Source organism: Doryrhamphus excisus, linkage group LG19 (genome assembly GCF_037039965.1).
Source record: "Doryrhamphus excisus strain RoL-2023G ecotype Guam linkage group LG19, RoL_Dexc_Guam_v1.1, whole genome shotgun sequence".
Lineage (NCBI taxonomy): Eukaryota > Metazoa > Chordata > Actinopteri > Syngnathiformes > Syngnathidae > Doryrhamphus > Doryrhamphus excisus.
The window spans coordinates 3,323,450-3,344,842 of record NC_136375.1 but is presented as its reverse complement, the minus strand read 5'-3'; the positions used below and the strand labels follow the sequence as shown (position 1 = coordinate 3,344,842).

The 21,393-nt window shown below is 38.9% G+C and overlaps 1 protein-coding gene across 2 annotated transcripts in view; it reads left to right on the top strand.

Moving 5' to 3' along the window:
* The window catches only part of dcc (DCC netrin 1 receptor), a 278,014-nt gene that overhangs the window by 111,726 nt on the left and 144,895 nt on the right, over positions 1–21,393 (top strand). For both annotated transcript variants that reach the window (XM_058057936.2, XM_078799161.1), the window contains exons 5-7: positions 661–797; positions 19,883–20,037; positions 21,101–21,221. In XM_058057936.2, coding sequence (XP_057913919.2) covers positions 661–797; positions 19,883–20,037; positions 21,101–21,221 — 413 coding nt within the window. The remainder of the gene's footprint in view (positions 1–660; positions 798–19,882; positions 20,038–21,100; positions 21,222–21,393) is intronic.

Genomic DNA, 21,393 nt, shown 5'->3' with positions numbered 1-21,393 from the left:
TTAAAAAATTTATATCCTACAGCCAGATTCTAACAACCAACTTTACATTAATCGTTGTTTTTAGTTGTTGTTAATTATGAGTTGTCTAATGGGTCACTTTCTCCGTTTCCACAATGTCCACACTGCATGGAATGTGCCTGACACTCTGAAAAACCTGCCTGTGAGGTTTTGGTGACGTGTCTGCACTGTGCGCCTCCCAGACAATTTACCACTGCGCAGGGTGCGTTTCCCCTACACCAAGAATAGACCAAAAGTAACTAGCTTTAGTATGAGGCTGCAGCCACACTGCAATATATTAATATATCATATATTAACTTGTCTTCACCTCGCTGCAAGTTTTTAGGATGAATTGTTATATATAAGTTTCACTTTTGCGTCTCATCACAGCTATGGTGCGTTAAAGAAATTTGATAGGATATATCTAGAGGAAGAATAATGCATTTAAAAAAAATCATAATTCTGAATCCCAGATATGCAGGGGTTCACATAGTGTTTCTAATCAAAAAAACAGTGTATAGACCTGTTCTGTAGGAATGGTCTGGGGTCTGTTGTAAAGTACAAATTGTGTACCAAAGTGTGATTATTAAATTTCCCTTCAGGGATGCAAAAAAGAAAATAAAATTAAAATAATGCAGCTAACACAGCCATTTTCCCCTGTAGGAATAAGAAGTATTCGCTGTTGGCGGGCAGCAATCTCATCATTAGGAGCGTCACCGACGATGACTCTGGCAGTTACAGCTGCACAGCTGCCAACAAGAACCACAACATCAGTGCAAGCGCAGAACTGAGTGTGCTGGGTAAGAGACATCTTTATATTGTACTGTATTGTGCTATGCATGTGTTCAGTTTGATATCATCAGCTGTTGCTACCTGTCTGGGCCTGCCTTTGGCTGGTGGAGAGTTTCTTTTTCTAGCTGGTGTTGGTTTGATTGGCTTGGGGGCACTGGATGGGATACATACAGATACGTATATCCTGCTGCAAAAACAGGGAACAGGGATGATGTCAGGTTCAAACTCCTGTGACACCAAAAACACTTAAATACAGAAGAGACAGACAACAATATTCAAAGTTACTCGCAGCAAGGAAAGTGAAACAACATACCCACTGACATGCCGCTCCACTCTGAATATGCAGTTCACACTCCTCTCTTTTTATTTTCTTTCGGGGGTCCCTACTACATGGTTGTGCAACTCTAAGGGAGGCGGGGGGTGGGGTAGGGGGAGAAGGCAGTTGCACGAGCTGTGTTTGTTTGTCTATGTGTGTGTGTATATGTGAGAGTAATTGCTTTTATTGTTTTATGAGTTCTTATCGTGGCACATTCTTGCAGGATTGACATGAACATCTGCAGGGTCGCTGTTGGCCTGTCCAGGCACCTCCAGGACCTGGGGGTCTCTGATCAGGCTTTTTCTATTGTCTAAGCACATGGATAAGGGTGATAACTAGCACTATAATAATTGTATCTACATTTTATTCCAACAGATAACAGTAAGAATGACATGCAACAAAGGCGGAACAAATTGGGGATTGGTAAAACAATCAATTGTGTTCTCTGACTGGGTGACATTGTGTCTAAGGTGACTCAGCTGTGAGCTTCATATTTGTGGTCCACGTAAAGTTACGTAAACTTATTATGCTCATTTTTGGCGCTTTGTATTGCGTTGCGGGCTCCTATAGAGCAGCTACACACGGTAACCCGCACAGAGCGCTTTCTAGACCTTACAGAATCTGCACCTGTTCCAGCTGTATTTTCTAGAATTCTGTTTTGATTGAGTCCACCCATAACCCGCCTCCGAGCACGGCCACTCTGCTGTGATCGGTCCACTCAGCTTATCCAGCTAACAGCTTGTACCCAGGCACGCCCATATAAGGGAGTCTGGCTCACTGTGATGTCACAGTAAGCCAATGTTACACAAACCTCTCTGAAACTGAGCATTCAGAGCCATCCCAAACTTCTTTCAGGGCTCACAAATGTGCAAACCTAATTATCTGAAACTTGAAACACAATAATACAAAATTCTAACACCATTTATATGTTGGAAAAAGCAGGTCCCCTTTAAAAAATCATGCTGAAGACTTCAAAAGGACAGTGTTGGAAAAGTCCTACTACAAATATACAAAGGAATACATGTTTGAGCCCAAACATTTTATGTTAGGTTATATTGTAATACAGACAGAATGTAAAGTAAATGCTATTGAATATTTTAGTAATCAAATATACTGGAAATTTATTTCATCAATCAAGTAATCAGCTAAAACATATATTTACTTTGTTAAAGAGCAATTACAAATACACAGGAGAAAATCTATTTCACTTACCGGTAAATAATGAACGACCAATTGGTTTCATTTTTTGGATAATAAACCATTTTATTCTTAAATTCACATTGTGCATAGAAACAAACAAACTGACATTAGGATGCTTTGTAGATGAGTTCATCCATCCGAGATTGTGATGTGTCTACTGAAAAAGGAGATAAATTAATTGACATTATTAAAGTACATTTACATACAATATGTTAATGGACGTGCATTTCTAAAGCTATTCTTACACAGGCTGACAAGAGATAAAACAGATATTTTGTATACCATTTTTATTTTTTTGCAGTGTTCCACCACATATGTAACTCATGTTACGTATGTTATGTTACGTAACCCAGACACACACATTGCGTCTCACTCATGCGAGAAGGAGTTTGTTTGTTTCGACTGTGGCTCGATGAGTATATTTTCACCATGTTGTATTTTAAGGCATTAATGTAAGGAACGCTTCACAGTGCCAGGTGACGACATTCTCCACAGACAGGGAACACACTTCCATGACTGCCCTTCAAAATAAGAGCGCCATTTGCCCCATGTCTGCATAAACAAAACAAGGTTGTCATAAATATCTCCCATCTGCAGTTCGAATTGCGTGAGTGACGACATTTTCCTCAATTGCAAGCACAGGCATATCAGTTTGAAGATTTAGTATCAATGTGTGCAGAGGCATCCCATTAGATAATTTAGCCCCTTTCTTCCCAATAAATACATCTGCTTTACAATTTGAGACAAGTGTCTCAACTATAACTACTAAATTGAGAATTGGACAATATGACAATATTGGCATATCGGTTATCAACAAAAAAGACAATATCGGACATCCCCTATTTTGGCATATAGAGCACATTTTGGTTTGGGTTGGACCTTCTGGAATGGATTAATGACACAAACTGAGGTTCTGCTTATGGAAGAATACTCAATGAAAAATCCTCCTCCTCCTAATTCCGCTGGCTACTATTCTGCTGACTGTACGTAGACTGCCACAGAGGAAAGAGAATCATATCCAAGATAAAATGTCTTAAGAGCATATGTAATGTATACCATCTGTTTGCTTCAGGTCGTTTTCTGAATGAAATATGTTTGTATTTATCGTCTGACTGCTTCTCGGCTACTGGTAGCTTCAGACTGAAGCACTGATACACAGCAGCAGATTTATTTGAGGTACCCCCCCGTCATCAACAAAACAAAACAAAACATATTTTCCAAACCTGATTGGTGTTCCAGTCACACTGGCCTGGGGCAGATTTTCCTGAAGCAGATTCCCCCATTACTGTTGTTCACAACAATGAATACAATCCTGCTGTTGATAAAGACAAAGCATACAAAGTGCTTCACAATCAAATAAAACATTTATACTGTACAAAATTCATACAGTACAACAGTATAACAGTAAAAAAACAATATATACACAGTTTAGGAGAACCCAAAAATAAAACAACAGTGGCCACATCAGCACAATCAGAAGCCTTATGAAATAAAAAAAGAAAGATTTAAGTCAGGTTTTAAAAAAATCAACAGTCTTCCAGAGGTTCCAAGGTCCAGGCGGAAGCTCAGAGGAGATTCTCTGTTGCTGCCCCCAGGTTATGGAATAATCTCCCTGTGCACATCAGCAGGCTCCCTCACTGTTGTTTTTTTGTCTTAATATGTGTTTTATTTATTGTTTTAATGTGGTAATCTATTGTTTATTGTATAGCGCTTTGTTTCAGTGGCTGCTGTTTTAAAGTGCTTTATAAATAAAATTGAGTTGAGTAATTTCAATCAGTCGCATTGAGGTGGAAATGTTAGCTTTGTATCTGTACTGACTTTCTGCTAGTAAGTCATTTGTATTAATGCATGTGTCCACCCTGTTACCGAATTATGGAGAATTATGGAAATGGAAAGGAGACTGGTCGGTAGTTTGTAAATTGATATCTGTCTCCATGTTTTTTTTTTAAAATTGGAACTGCTTCAGCTGATTTCATTTCATGAGGGAATTGTCCAGTCTGATATGATAAATTACTGATGCACGTCAGCGGTTCTACGATCTCATTGATTACCCTTTTTATAGGTTCCAATTTGATTCCATTACAATCAGTTGATGTTTTTGCTTTGTGATTATTTACAATATCCTTTTTGTCACATCAGTGAGAAACATGAAATTAGGATTCCTTTCTATTGTTTCATTCCTTTCCTTGTACAGAATTTTGGAATTCCTTCTTCCAGTTTTTGACCAATAAAAAAACATGACATTTCTTCTGATAAGTCATATCTGGTTTCCCGAACCAAAATCCACCTGTTGAACTTAGTAGTTGTCCCACTGGCTGCCTGCGCATGTGAGACCTGGTTTCTCATACAGACTTGATGTTTTTCAGCAATGACGCCTGAAAAGGATCCTCAAACTGATGATTGTAGCATGGACAATCGAACAAGGCTGTGCTGTCTGAAACACAAACTGTGTATTTGTTGCTTGGACTTGCCCTTGGCTTCTATAGCACTCAAAATGGCTATTCTGGGGTCACCTCCCAGAAGAGTAATTAAGACATTAAGTAGAGCTTACAGTGGAACCTGTTGAAGTCTCCGTCCCTTAAATTGGCTTATGACTTCAGCCAGTGACATAAGAATAGTAAGATACTAAGGGCAGTTGTGACATGGTTTGCTTCCATTTGTGATTTTTTAATTTTTTTATTTTGAGTCGTCTCTTTTCATATGTTAATTTATTAGAGCTGCAGCTATCACATATTTTAGTAATCACGTATTGGCTGATTTTTTATTTATTATTTGTGTTATCTAGGTACTTTTTAATCAAGGAATCAATGCACTATATTTTATACCCTTATCTAACAGAGCTGCTGTGAGAAACTTGTTGAATGTGTGTTGACTACAATGACAGCAAATCTTTCTCCTGATGGGTGACAATGGAAAAAAAAAAGAATAAATGGGTGTATTTTGTTTGAGGAAGTCACTGTGTGCACAGGAGCTGCACAAAAAAAGAAAAAAAAAATTGCGACCTCGATTCACATTAACTTGCGATCTAATTTAAAATTCAACATGGCGGAAGTTTTCTTTCCGAGTTGCATCGCAAACAAATGCAGCCATTAACTCAAGGACACTTTCTCCCCGTCCCCAGCTGCCGGCCCATGCTCCCAGCAAAACTCGCTGTCATTCATCGGCTTGCAGAATTTCCATCAATTTTCTATGCTGCGTATCCTCACTAGGGTCGTGGGTATGCTGGAGCCTATCCCAGCTGTCTTTGGGTGAGAGGTGGGATACACCCTGGACTGGTCGACTTGCAGAATTAGGCTGGTTTATTACCTGCATGAATGTCATGCTACATGAATGAGCTTGGATTGTTGTTTACTTTAAGGATTATTTTCAGTCTTTCTATCCATTGAGAATGCTCCCCCGGTGAAATGTGAAAAAGAAATAAAATCATTATTTCAAGTAGAACAAGACAATGAGGAATATAAAAATATATATATATTTATATTATTTTTAAAATGTGGTATGCATGTTTGTGTGCGTGTATAAAAAGTTGTTGTAGAGAATCACAATCTCAACCTTAAGCAAGAAAATTGTGATTCATATTCTTTGCAGAATTGTGCAGCCTGAGAATATGCAGTATATAGTCACTCTTTTGTCTAACATTATGGTTCACAAATATCAATTTTAGAGAACAGTTTTCAATTTCTAAATGAAATATTGATTTTTTTTCATGGTATCCTATTCATCGATTGTCACCAGCTGTAACATTTTTCAAGTTCTCAAGCGGAAGCAGTTATCGAGTGATAGATCGCCAAATCTTTGGTGACGAATGGTGGTGTGTGTGCTGACTTCACGGCAGTGACTACGATGAGTTGTTAAAAATAACAAATATATGTGTTATGTCCTATAATGATAATGAGTTCAGCCCAGCTCATTAGCTGTTTGCTATTAGCGGCCTAATGAACCCAGAAAAAGGAAAACAGAACGAGGGTGTCACTACCGGCTGCTCAGTGGCTAAAGAATGATAAATTCCAGTGTGTCGCATGAGAGGTTGTCCACTTAAAAAGTACCAGTAACATGTGGTGAGGTTCATGGCTGGTGAGGTACTGACCTTACCTCACCTTGTATTTGTACACAAACCAGGTACCTTATCCTTCTCAAAGAAAAGCTCTTTTAAAGGCTATTTGTTTTCTTTAGCCTAAAATTGAATTAAACAATAAGAACTTTAGTTACAGCTCTGACATCTTATCATCAGGAAGCTCAAGGAAAGAGCCCAGAATTAAAGTATACATGCACAACAATAACAGTGATCACATCACATAACACAATTTAAAACAACAACATGCATACCACGTTGTTTGACTGGCAGATCTATGCAGAGACTCCAAGATACAAGACGAGTGAACGTCAGTTCCTGTTTAGCCAGTCTTGAAATTTGGAAATTGAACAATGGGTAAACATATCTAATAGAAATAATGTGGATTTACTTACTGCCACCTTACCGAATGCGTTTCCACGGTCGAACGTTTTCCATTGTGTTTGCACTTTGCATGAAGAAAGCCTGATGGGGTAGCCTCAACGTGCTTAATATTTTGGCTTGTGGTTTAACTTGTTTCTTAAATGGCATGTTTTAAGGTTTCAACTACTATGAGTACATTTTTTTCCATCAGACTATTGTACTTCTGATAAAGTAGGGCTTTTAAATGATTAAAATTTGAATCTAATTTATCACAGTTTGTATATTAATCAATCATAAGTAATCATGTGCAACTCTGTGTGAAATATGCTCGTTTTTACCTTATTTTATGAAGAGAACAATAAATGGCAGGAATCCAAATCAACTGAAAATTCAAATCAAGCTAAAATACATACAGAGATAAGAGGTTACATGCCGCGTTAGTGTCAGCGCAGGAAATTTTCATTGTCAAAACAAAACTCACCAAGCATCTACCAGTTTCAGATTCACCATCTTTGATTTATTTTAAAGTGTGATTGAATGAATAACAATTTCAGGTGGCCATCCTGAAAAGGAAGACATCCCCTCTGCTCCCGGTTCCTCGGGCAAAATGTCTGCCCTCTCCCCGCTCAGAACGTCCTTATAATGTCCCATAGCCAAGGGAACCTCTACTACTGGCTTCCCTCTCATGATAGAACATCCTGAGTTGATTCCATTTGATCAGATTTCTCTTGGGAATCCATCCTGTCCTCGTCTCCAGTTAGTTTGCTTTCTCGTGGGGAAATGGATTGAATAGGTGTGATGTAAGGCCTTTCTCGCACAGTCATGTTATCACTGCAATGTCATTGTAGCGTAGGGTTATTCCAGGGCTATCTGACTAAATGCAGGAAAATAGTTCTTGAGAGTCTGAACTGGTGTGATTGAAATAAAGAACCACAGGTGCTTTTCAGTGAGATTATATATTGTAAATGGGGGGGGCAAAATGACAAACAAAAGCAAATCACAGCAATCTTTGTCAAGTAGCTGGGTATAACAGTTTGATGAGTCTCTGGGGTGGATTGAGGAACTCCACTCTGGAGGAATGGTCCTCGATCCTTTGGTCCACTATCCACAGAGCCAAATATATAATAACCATAATAATCACATAATCAATAGGGATGGTATGGAAGGGCTTTTCAATCAGCCACTCAGCTGTAACCTAGCAACCCAAAAAAACTGCATTTCCCCAATGGAGTTCAGCGTTAACAGCGTGATCGGCACTAGCAACAATTTAACAATTAACATACATATGTATGTACCCATGTCACAGCTAGGAGACCAGGGTTCAATTCCACCCTCGGCCATCTCTGTATGGAGTTTGCATGTTCTCCCCGTGGATTTTCTCCGGGTACTCCAGTTTCCTCCCACATTCCAAAAACATGGTAGGTTAATTGGTCACTCCAAATATTCCATAGGTATGAATGTGAGTGTGAATGGTTGTTTGTGTATATCTGCCCTGTGATTGGCTGGCGACCAGTCCAGGGTGTACCCCACCTCTCGCCCGAAGACAGCTGAGATAGGCTCCAGCACCCCCCGCGACCCTGGTGAGGAAAAGTGGTAGAAAATGAATGAATGAATGTACCCACCGCAGACGCGGCTGGTGAGAGAGAAAGGCTTACCGCAAAGTTGTTTTTAGGTTGATTTCAAAAAGGGTTGTGAGCGTGCCGCTTGTCGTGACCAGCCACAGCAGGAGCCGCTGATTGCCTGCACCTGCTGGCACTTCAGTGTTTCCTTACAGCAACGGCAGCGAATCAGGAGGGGACTTCACGTCAGCTGACCAAGTCATATGACTGCAAATTGCGCTTCCACCTTTGTGTATGATAAGAATAGCCACTTAGTGTTAGTCTTTGTTTTCTTCTGTTTATTTATACCATATACATGCATAATAAAGACATTGTTGTGATGTTCGACGTGACCCAGAACACATCTCATGTTTGTCTATTGACAGTGAGGTAGTATCGTACCCACGACAAGTGGACTCGAGACATGTTTGTGAGTTGGAGAATAACCATAGTCCATAGTATAACCATAGTCCAATTAAGTTATTAAAGACCTGCAGATTGTGTGTGACTCTGTGGATCCTATAATGTGCCTCTGTCATCATCACAGAGAGGTGTGGCTTGACATGTATTAATGAGACAAAATAAAAAATAAATGTATGATTTAGTTACCACATGATAACATGATAACATAACATGATAATTGTTAGTTTGAAGTCATGTTAAAATCTCTTCTCTCGTTGTTTTGGACAGAATCTCGCATATTGTCCCGTCTCATCTGATGAGACACCTCATAGTAAGTAAAGGTGTCATTCTCCTGAAAGGAGTTCCAAAAGCATGAAATTACAAGCAAAAACATACGTTATTTTTGTAACTAATTTGCAAATTAGAATAAATTATCACTTTCTGTCTTTCTGTTTATGGAGAAAAATATGCAAGAAAATATCACATTTGGTGTATTTCATGACAGCAGGGCACTCTTTTGCTTAAATAACATTTGCAGCGTTTGCTTAAAAAATACTGCAATTTAATTACTTTTTTTTGGCAAATGCTTGATTTTTACTTTTTTAGAATAAATAGACCTTTAAGACAAAGGTTTTGAAGAAAACAATTTTGACATTTTTACAGGTGCTTCAGTGTGATTAACGTGCCTCACAACAACACAACTGAACACAAAATGTGTGTATTAAATGAAACCCTTTATTAAAAGAAACCTATTATGCTTTTTCACTTTTCTGACCTATAAATGTATTTAGAATGTTGTATTGTCGTGTTAAACGATGCCAAAGTTTCAGATAATGAGGTTTGCACCTTTGGAAGTGAGCCCTGAAAGAAGTTTGGGATGGCTCAAAACGCTTGGTTTCAAAAAGCATGGTAAAATTATGTCTTTGTGATGTCACAGGGGAGCGGACTTCCTTATATGGGCATGGCTATAAGCCAGATAAACTCTTTGCCCACCCCCAAGTCCTGTTTTGCCCACCCTCCCCCAAGCTCAGCTACTCTGTTTACGAGACAAGCTCAGGCAGACGTTATTGTATTTGGTGATTCCCAGCAAGAGAAAAAATATTTTTACCTGTTTTTGTGAACATAGTTATGAAATATCTGCTGAACATTGCTTTGGCAATGAAAGGTGCATTACTTTCCGAATCACTGTGTGTCCACGTGTTGGGCTTTTGAGCTTTTTGAGCACCAACGGCACCTCTGCCAAAGTGTGTCCGACAATGGGCGCTATCCCTCGAGCAGGCGAGGTTGCCACACATCTGAGTCTGAATGTAACGTTTTGTCGGGTTTGGTGAAAGTATGGGTGCATGTTTTTGATGCAGCAAAATGCGTTTGGTGCACAATGAGTTGTTATACTTCGGAAACCACAGCAGTTGAGACAAAAGCCCAGTCGTTTTATTTCCATGTCATAAAAAGGTGACACAACAGACATGCAGGGAATATTCAACATGTTTCCCTTCTTTGTCAGTATGTTGCAGTATTTTTTCACATGGCTTTGGTGTGTCATGCCCCTGAGTGTCATAGCAGTGTCACTGATCACTCATACAGTAGGTCTTCTCTTTGAAGTGAAACACACATCATTTTCATTTCTTTATTAACACCAATTAGGCTGTTTTTGTAGCAATACAGGCTATTTCTAACAAAGATATATTTCATGTCAAAATGTATGAAAAATGCTTCCTATTTTCCATGATTTTTCTGCAAATTATAATATTTTCATGAAATATACTGGTTACACTAATTGACACAAACCAGCAATTACAATTCAGCAGTTACTATAGCAACACAGACACAACCCAGCAACCCCTCCAAGGGAGTCCTGCAGTACTAAAAGGTTAATTGAATCGCTGATGTTGCATTCAGACCAACATGTACTCAAGCAACGGATTCAGTCATTGCAACGGGGCCGCTGTCATGCTGCAGACCAAAGACAAACCTCGATCTGTGCCTTGCTTTGGTCACATGATCTTGCACAGTACCCTGACTGACTTACTCTGACTGCGTTCAGTTATCTCATACTCGGGAATTTGCTTGTGAAGCAGTTTGCCCACCATTGTTGTTTGACAAAACTATCTCTCTCTCTCTCAATCCTCGTATCCATGGGTTTCTATGGTGTACTGGTTTAATTCCTCCTGCATTCTCTTGCTTCATGTTAGGTAGGCTGGGGTGGTGGAGCTTTACATGACTTTTCAATGTGACTCAAGCTTGAAGGGTTTCACCTGGATTATGTCTACCAGTCATGCTCTGTTGGATTTTAAAGCCAAAACCTGATAATAAAAAAAGGACTAGATGTGACCTTGTGGAAACAGGAAACACTTTGCTCAGCTTGACCTGAACACAGTAAATGTGAGCTTAATAGTTAATAGACATCTGGTCATATTTGCCATCTGTCTCTCTTGGAGTTGCGGTTATATATATATATAGATATTTTTTTTTTAACATTTGGGAAGACTCTTTGGTCTATCTGTTCTACTCTGTTCTTTTCTAGCATATTTAATCCTCTGATATTTGTGAGTGTATGATGAGTAGACTTTATATCCTATTATAGTCATCGCTCGCATCGTGGTTAATTGATCAAGACCCGACCACCAGAAGTGAATTTCTGCGTCAATATTAACAAGTTGAATATTTTTCTCGTGAGGACTTTTTTTTTACCATTAATGGAGCCCAGTAGACATGAAATAACACCCGTATAGCCCCTTTACACTCATGTTATTCTTTTTGTGACATCATATTGCTAATGCAATAACAGCTTTAAGCATAGCATGCTAATGAGCTAACTAGATAGCCTCCAATTGATTAATTTTAATCTTAGGAAAAAGGGTTTTAAACAGAGTGAGCAAGAAGGACAAAGTCAAAAGCCAATAAGATACCACTTGCACGCTTTTTTCCACATTTTATACATTTTTGAAAATATACGATAGACTGAGGGAGCGGTGTTTGACCTGCAATGTAGCAAAGGACGACTGTATATTAAAAACCTGATGCCCTGAAAAATAACTCTCTGGCAGGAATACCTTGAAAATACATTTTATATTGATGTTGTCTCTAGTACAGTACAATCTGGTGTTTCAAAATGTGTCCTTCCTTCGCTGTTTCCAGCAGATTATTGATCATTATACTGTGGTTAGTGTTAGGGTTCAAGGTCAGGGGGTTGAGGTTAGGTTTAGTTTTCCCATTGTTTGTCTTTGGAGACTTCCTTCCCACCAGCTTTTCCTTTGCCTCCTGACAGCTCCGGCTGAGACAAACAATTGAGATTGGCCTCAGGTGTGCCACCCCAGCTGGAGGAGACAGCAGGAGCAACCCTCAACAGTGCTGACAGAATTTGGAGCAGGACTGTCAAACAGCATGGCTGCACATAGTTTATTACCCTAAATCAATATTCACTGGGTAATCCTGCTGTGACATGACGGAACTGGCATTCTAATAAGTCTAATTCAGCAAAGCGAGTTATTGTAGCAAATGCTCTCTCAGTATGTTGTATTCTGGCTTACTGATGGTGCCAAACATTTGTTACAAAGATATAAATTGAAGGGAGAACATTTTATTTTCAAATTCGTCTCCAGCCACTGTGTTCTTCAACCTTCATGGCTCGGACCTGTCACAGTTTTTCCAAATATATTCATTACAAAAAATCATATTGCGGTTTCTTCCTGACTACAGAATATTATTAGTCCAAAATATGTTTTGACCTAAATCAGACATTTCCAAGCATAAAAATGGAAAAATGAACAAAAATACAAAATATACAGCCAAAAGAGAAACTGTTCACACCCATTCAAACACAAAGGCATTATGCATTATGATCATCTAACAAGTTGTAACAAGTATTTTCAAAAGTTACACTGTGTGTGTGTGTGTGCGTGTGTGTAATTATGATATAAAAGTATGTAGGTAATATTACTGTACTGTATAGTTGTGTAGTATGCATATCCAATGGGGAAAAAACATGGTTGTCTTTCAGTTTTGCCAGGTCTTGCTTTTTATTTACATGTTATATGTCTTATTTTGGGCTGCACGTTAGTCAAGTGGTTAGTGTGCAGACCTCACAGCTAGGAGACCCGAATTCAATCCCACCCTCGGCCATCTCTATGTGGATTTTGCATGCTCTCCCCATGCATGCATGGGTTTTCTACGTACTCCGGCTTCCTCCCACATTCCAAAAACATGCTAGGTTAATTGGCCACTCCAAATTGTCCATAGGTATGAATGTGAGTGTGAATGGTTGTTTGTCTATATGTGCCCTGTGATTGGCTGGCCACCAGTCCAGGGTGTACCCCGCCTCTCGCCCGAAGACAGCTGGGATAGGCTCCAGCACCCCCGCGACCCTCGTGAGGACAAGCGGTAGAAAATGAATGAATGTCTTATTTTATCTTATTATGTCTACTATATGGGAAATAAGAGTGTCTAAGGTGATTAAAGGGTGTTATTTACTGTCTTGGGGGCTTCAATAATATTAAAAACTGTCTGTAAGAGATTAGAAACAGGTTTTCTTTGCTCTAAATACAAAATAGTCCATTCACTGTATAAATCCAGAATCCTTCTGTGTGTAAATTCATTTGTCATGGTCGGGCCTGGAAACAATTAACAGCGATAAACCAGGGACAATTGTACTTTTATGATAAGAAAGTGTGTGGAATAAGCACCCAGTTGAACAACAAATTACTTAAACATATGATGTACTATGATGTACAAACGCTAGGAAATTAAATAAACATGCAAAGTCTATATGAATGAAGATATGTACTGTCACATGCTCCTTATTATTTCTTTCCCTTTTCTGTGCATTCTGGCATGACAAAACGCGTTAATATGAGCTAGCTAACAATGAGCGTCATTGGCAATATGTATATTGATGCTAAAGCCCTAAAAAATTGTTGCCTTAAAACAGCAACAATGTTCCATTTACATAACCAGTATTAGCCAAGCTACAGCGATATTGTTATTGTCGCAGCCAACACGATTTTTTTTTAAGGGGGCATCGTAGTCGAAATAGGTGTGGCCCAGTGATGTGCATTGTTAGGTAGCTCATAATAACTCGTTTTCTGGCGTTATAATGCACAGAAAAATATTTCACATAAGGATTGTAAATGATGAACAAATTAAAAAAAAATCCCTTTAAAGCTAATTTCAAATGGATTTAACAATTGTAATGCTTTAATGGGAGTGTTGACTATAACAATTGAACTCTTCTTACTATATATCTTTATTTAATTAAAGTTGAAAACTATAATTAACAGACTTTTAGCCTCAAAATTGCTATGGAAAGCTTGGTGTGATGTATTTGTCACAACCGCAAAAATTATAATAAGACTAAAATTATTTTTAATGGATATATGTTCTTCACGTCCATTCAAAGTACATTTGCTCTTCTTTTCTAAAAAGGAATACATTTATCATCAACAATAACACATACCTTTTACATCATGTAGTGTGTTAGTATTATGTGTTAATACTGTAGAAGTACATTTCTGTCTCCTTATGGGTTAAAGCTGATAATGAGGTGATGTTCATATGGGCAGAGGTGAAACGTGTCAGTCTCCGGTGTGCATGTGCGTGCGCACACACACACACACACACACACACACAGAGCAGATGTTCATTGACATGAATGATCAAGCCCATTTCCATTTGAATGCTGAGTGGAAGTTATTATGATGCAGCGTCATTGATACTAAGAGATATAATATGTGCATGCATGTGCTTGCAAGCGTATATAAAATGCTGCCGTGACTTTTTATTTAGACCAATTGCACCTCATTTGTGTGACCATGTGATGCTGCGTGTCTGTGTGTGTCCAGACAAGCTATATTCTAGGTTGTTGCAGATCAGCTGCTTGCTGATGCACAGCATTAACATGTGAATAGCTTCTCTCAGCTGTTTCCCTCAGGAAGCAGAATTGTATTTGTGTCTCTCATCTGTTCTCATTTAAAACACCAATTTACTTTTGTAAACACATCTCATCAGGTGACCAGGTAGTTCATGTCAAACCCGTGGTCTCCCGGTAGGAAAGAAACAAACTTAAAACAATCACTTTGGTTGCTCTTTATCACCTGTGTCATTTTTTTACGATAGCACTAATAATGCAATAATAATGAAACATGCAACATTGATACAATATTGTTACAAATTAAATCATCTTGCTTCCAAGGAAGGCCGATTAAACGTTAACAGGATAAACCCAATAAGATTGCGGGGTTTGTTTTATTCTTTATGTGACCTTAAAAACTGTTTATCTTGCTTTGTTTGCTTTGAGTGCAACCTCACTTCTGACAGGTTGCTCGCGGTTTACAGCATCCTGTACTAATAAATGAATTGAAAACCTAATTTTGGTTCGTAAACTCGCTGGAGAACTAGTTGTGCTGCTCACGGGTGGCCACACTATGCACGACACTGAAAGTCGCGACCATTATGAAGGATAAAGATGGTATTGTAACGTCTACCTGGACTTTGTCAAGATGAAGAGGAGGCGGTATGCTACTGCCACCACATCAAAACAACATGAACAAATTTTGACTGTTCCCTCTGCACAGAGTTCTCCTCCACCCGTCGAGTCGAGTTGTGTTTGCAGACAGTTGGAAATCAGAAAACTAAAACTACACTAACTTCCAGGTCGTTACAGTATCCTTAAGCATGTTAAATGATCTGCTTCTGTTGAAGCAACTAATCAGTGTACTTTTTTTTTACTACCATTTCATTTCATTTTTGTATGTGGGTTTTCTTACTGTACATTTTGTCCTTTAGCTGTATATTTTCTACCGATTATCCTCACGAGGCTCGCAGGGGGTGCCGGAGCCTATCCCAGCTGTCTTCGGGTGAGAGGCGACGTAAACCCTGGACTGGTGGCCAGCCAATCACAGGGCACATATAGACAAACAACCATTCACACTCACATTCATACCTATGAACAATTTGGAGTCGCCAATTAACCTAGCATGTTTTTGGAATGTGGGAGGAAACCACAGTCCCCGGAGAAAACTCATGCATGCACGGGGAGAACATGCAAGGTGTTCAAGATAATTTTGTATATTACTTCATTTCACAATTATTATGATTGTAAATGCTTAAAGCAAATATACATGCATAAATATACATTGCACATTTTTTTTTAACCAACAACAGGCTGTAATCTACACTCAACAGCGATGGTTTATTACATTTAGGGCTGCAGTGATTATTTGGATAATTTGAGTACACCTATTACAAAAATATCCAATTATTTTTGACTGCTTCAATTAATCTCTTACATCACCAATGTGGATATAGAAGGAGGAGGAAGCGGGGGTTTTGAAGACTGAAGGGGGAGATTGAAGAGGTTATAGAAGGCTACAAAGCAATGAAAGACACGGTAAATAAAATGTAAAATAAAAACAGACAGAAAATGTGGCTAAAGAAGAAGTTCACCACCATGACGTGTATGCGTTGTATCCGCAGCACCGTTGTTATTGCTGCAACAATACAGTGTGAAACACCTGCTCAGGGCCGCTGTCGGATAAAATAACAAAAGCAGTAACATGCACACATCTTTCACCCATCGTATTTTAAGCTGCTATGCTAGTAGTGTGGAAAAGTTACTTGTTTGATTGCACCGATTGCGCCATGAACTCCATTGTGTTTTGAATGTATTTTAATGTCGTCAGTGGTTGACTCTCAACATGTTTTTGTAGTTTTACAAATATAGTTTTGTATGTGGTTGGCACGGCGAACTAGTGGTTCGCATGCAGGCCTCACAGCTAGGAGACCTCAGTTCAATTCCACCCTCGGCCATCTCTGTGTGGAGTTTGCATGTTCTCTCCGTGCATGCGTGGGTTTTCTCCAGGTACTCCCGTTTTTTCAAAAACACGCTAGGTTAATTGACGACTCCAAATTGTCCACAGATATGAATGTGAGTGTGAATGGTTGTTTGTCTATATGTGCCTTGTGATTGCCTGACCAGTCCAGGGTGCGCCCCGTCTCTCGCCTGTAGACAGCTGGAATAGGCTCCAGCACCCATGTGAGGATAAGCGGTAGAAAATGAATGAATGAATGAGTTGTACATGTGTTAAAAATTTCTAAATGCAAAAAAATTACAAATGAATAAATTGACATGTAAGGTTACTTTTACCTTCATTGAAGACACAACTGTTCCCAACGACATGATGTTGTCATGAGTTAGTTTGCAAATTCAGCTGTGTGTCGGACCTTTGTCAAAATGCTGGCACTTGCACTGGTGATCTTCCTGCCACGTCTTGTCTTTGTCAACAATAACATCTTCAATGAAGGTAAAAGTAACCTTCCATCACTGTTTTTCAAATTGGGGGGTGGCACACCGCCTAGGGAGACACGGGGGCGTTGGGCCCTTGTGAACACTTTTGATTATTATGAGGCACCAGAGTTTTTTTGGAAGAAATCATTAAGTTTGGATATTACTATTTCAAATAGTTGTAGCTTGTACATGGTTATATATACATAAATGCATACCGTAAAAGAGAAAAGTATGACCAGGCTCGAAAATGGTCAGATCCCTGTCTCCACGATACCAAACAAGCTCCTCAAAGTGTCAAATCAACTTGTCATAGTCTTTCTCGTTTGTCACGTAGACACGGGCATCACCATCATCATCATTTACAGCTATTGAGCACTGCTGCTTTCTATGAGATTAGAAGTTTATTTTGTTCAACGCATTTGTGGTTTTTTTTTACATTCACGCTAACCCACCTAACTGTGTTTTAACCACTCGTGCTACACGAAACGTACGTTGTGAATCCTCTGGGATGTCCCCTCCTGCAACCCAGAACACTGTTAAGCTCTGTGGACTGTCATTGTGTGTAGACACTAGGGATGAGCGAGTAAACCACTATCTGTATCTGTGTCTGTACCTGTATCCGTTCACCCATCTAAAGTATCTGTAATCGGAGTGGGCGGGGCATACACCGGAAGTGGGTGCGGTTTACATGGAAATGGGATTGGCTTGAATCTGTACATTATTTTAAGTCTGAAATTGACATGGATTGATCAGAAGTTGCAATATGTATTGTTTATTATTCAGCTATATGTGTACTGTGTATGTTTGTAAGTGATCCTTGAGACTTTATTCTTGAGTTATTTTTAATGAGTTGTGTGAAGTTGGTGATTCATGTAAACATGGCTCATGGGGAAATAATCTGTCAGCTTTGTTGACTGTATTTTTCTCAAAAGCCCCGCGTTGCAGTTTTCCAACTGACTATATATCACCAGCCAAACCAGCCAAAGCAAGTAGAAAAAAAACAAAACAAAACACAGTGACTGAGGCACAATTGTGCCCGCTGTCTTGTGAAATGCACCATGTAAGTTATGAAACAAGTTTAAAATTGCAAGTTGCACACTGCAATGTATTGAGAGGGGTATAATATTGATGCTTAATGCCGCTCTTGTGCTCATGTGCAAGTGTACCTAATGTTGTGGCCAGTCAATGCAGGTTACCCTTGCCACGCTCTGTGTACTGCTAACTGAAAATGAAACAAAATTCTTATGTTGTAGGTCAGCACACCATGCAGTTCCGTGTACAGCAAAAATTCTTTTTTTGATTTTTGTTCATTCTTTCTGGATAGGTAAACCTGCCGTTGTATTTTTGAACTGTAAAAGTGACCTCTGGAATGATTATTGGAGTTCAGAGTTATGTATTTTGTCACGTCATTTGGACACACCTACTTTGACCATGAAGCCCTCGAAAAAATATTGCTATATTTTGATGATTTAAACACTCCCGAGACTTCTTTCCTAGATGCATTGATGCATATATTTATGCTAGTTCCACCAACAACAGCACCATAGATACAGGGACAAAACTTATGATGTCTGCTCTCATTGCGACGGCCGTGTCTTCCAGCACAAGACGTGTGCTCCAGTCCTCAGGTAAAAAATGCTGATGGCAAACAAGCGTCTTGTTGAGTCTTTGTAGCGAAATGGCGAGCTGGGTATCCACTCGTCCATCTGTGAATGGCTCGAGTGATTAGCAACGTGTCGCGTTAATCCATCAGATAAAAATAGCTTTTCATGTTAGCTGCTACAACAATAATATTGCTGTAGCCTTGTTAATATATATAACAAAGTTTCATAACATAACATATAAGTTATGTTTGAGATTTTTTTTTATTGTTTTTTTTGGTGCGACCTTTCTCGTCAAATGGGTATTTCCCATGACGTACGTTGTTAGCCAGCTCATATTAATGTGTTTTCTCAGGCTACAATGTTTCATACAAGTATTGTGAATGATTCAAAATTCTGGTAGGTGTGCAACAAAAGTAGATTTATTTACTTAGTGACACAAAAAGCAGTTCACGTACACGTATTCACGTATTAATAGTGCAAAATCATTTGATGATTGGACAAATCTACTAAATCAGATTTTACTAAGGATATCCTTAGTTGAAGACAGCCCTGGAAAGGAGCGTAAACAGGTCATGAGTAAAGAAAAACTAAAAGAAAGAAATGAGGAGTTCAAAATTAGGGTGAGTGTTTACGTTTCCTATCAACACATCATTATCAGGAAGTGAAACTTTATCACTGCAGTAATGCTCTAATTAAGAGCTAATGATTTCCTTTGCACTGGACTGCTGCAGCTTCACAGCACCAATAACGACACACTGAGACACAATTATCTCTGTCTAAAAGACATGTTTGAGAATTCACTCGAGACACAAAAACAGAACATTCCATAGTGTCTAAATCAGTGCTGATCGATAAAACTACTCAATGAAACTACAAGACGGAAGAAAACTCTTTCCTGTAATATATTGATTCTCAAACATTCTTGCGGGAGGAAGAGTTGTCATTTTAAACACAATATGCATGCACTCGCACACAAATGGGATTTTGTGGAATGACACAGCAAAGGGCAAATGGGCTTGTTTGTTATGCACAATATTGTACAATGAGACTGTGTTTTGGGGCAAAATTCTGGTTTAAAAACAAATCATATGAAAACTGGGAGGTTTGAAAAATTGTGATATTAGAGGGCATTTCTGCATAAACTGTTGCATGTAACACATCCTTGAGGTTGAGTTGCTGAGTTGAAGCAAGAAGAGACTCATGTGGGACTTTTGGTATTCCTTTAATGCTTACGTCTGTGTGGTGATTTTTGTGCAGGTCCTCCTCAGTTCCTGAACTATCCAACCAACACATACGCCTACGAATCCACTGACATCGAGCTGGAGTGTGCAGTGACAGGAAACCCAGCACCGACCATCCGCTGGATGAAGAATGGAGAGGAAGTTATCCCCAGTGACTACTTCCAAATAGTGGTGAGCCACACAGACAAAAACACATGCACACACACACTCTCACACATACCACAGAAAGTGTAATTGTTAATTAACTTCAGTTTGCTTAATATGTGAAGCAGGCTTTGAACCTTGCTCCATACTTTTTTTTACATCTAAGGAGGCTTGACAATGGATGAAAAGCTCTTTAAAACTTTCAAACAAAGCCAAAACGTGGTGTAGAGTACAGTTGGGTTGAGCTGGAGGACACGGAAACAAACAATGCACAAATCAATACCAGTAGTCAGAGTATGTCGTGATACACAACAGGGGTGTAATGGTATTTGTATTTAGAATCTGATTTTTTGATACTGAAGCATACTGAAGTATATACGTTCCCACACAGTACACATTAAGTGGAAGACAGGACAAGTTTATGCTGTCTACTCTGTAAACAAATACAACAACCCCTCGTTTATCATAATTAAGTAATAAGTGAATTTCTACATGGTAGGCTTTCTTATTTATCACAGCGAAGAAAACTTTACAATTATTAGAGCCCTCTAAACATGATATAACACCCCATAGAGCCGTCTTAACACTTGTCTTACTCATAGACATTATAAGACAAAATAAGACATATGAAACATAATATAGACTCACACATGTTAGCATTGGAGGATAAGCAGTATTGAAATTGAATGGATGGGTGTTAGCATTGGGAAAGTTCCATTTTGTTTGTTTTATTTCCTGTTCTGGAGAGTAGTTCCTGCGGTGGCCCTTGTCTTATCAATGTAACATTACTTATACCTAGTGTTGAATACTAGATATTATTAGAATGTGTCTTCTGACTGCCATTGGTATTTTAGTTCATTTAGCCATTTGTATTCTTTAAAAGGCATAATTAAGCCAAAAATATTTACTTAAAATACTTAAATATGCATATTTTTTAATTTATATTATAAGTCGTGGTCAACCATGAAACAGCAATGATTTATTTATGAATATATTTTGGATTCCATAACCTACAATGGAGCCACAAAATGTTTGATAAACGCCCTTACACAATCGTTTCTTACAACATGCTGATTGTGTTGTTTTGCAGGATGGCAGTAACCTGCAGATTTTGGGTTTGGTCAAGTCAGATGAAGGATTCTATCAGTGTGTTGCAGAGAACATCGCCGGCAGCTCGCAGGCTATGGCTCAACTGTTGCTCCGACAGCCAGGTAGGAACTTTCAGCCTGCAAAGATGAATTATGTGGTGACATGTACTTTCCATAAGACAAAGCCTTCCCACTGTTTATTTACTATGACATGTTTTTTTTTTTATTTTGACACTGTAAAACAAAAGTACTTATCAGTTCTTCCATCTGATCACACTTTAGTGCAGTAACCTTC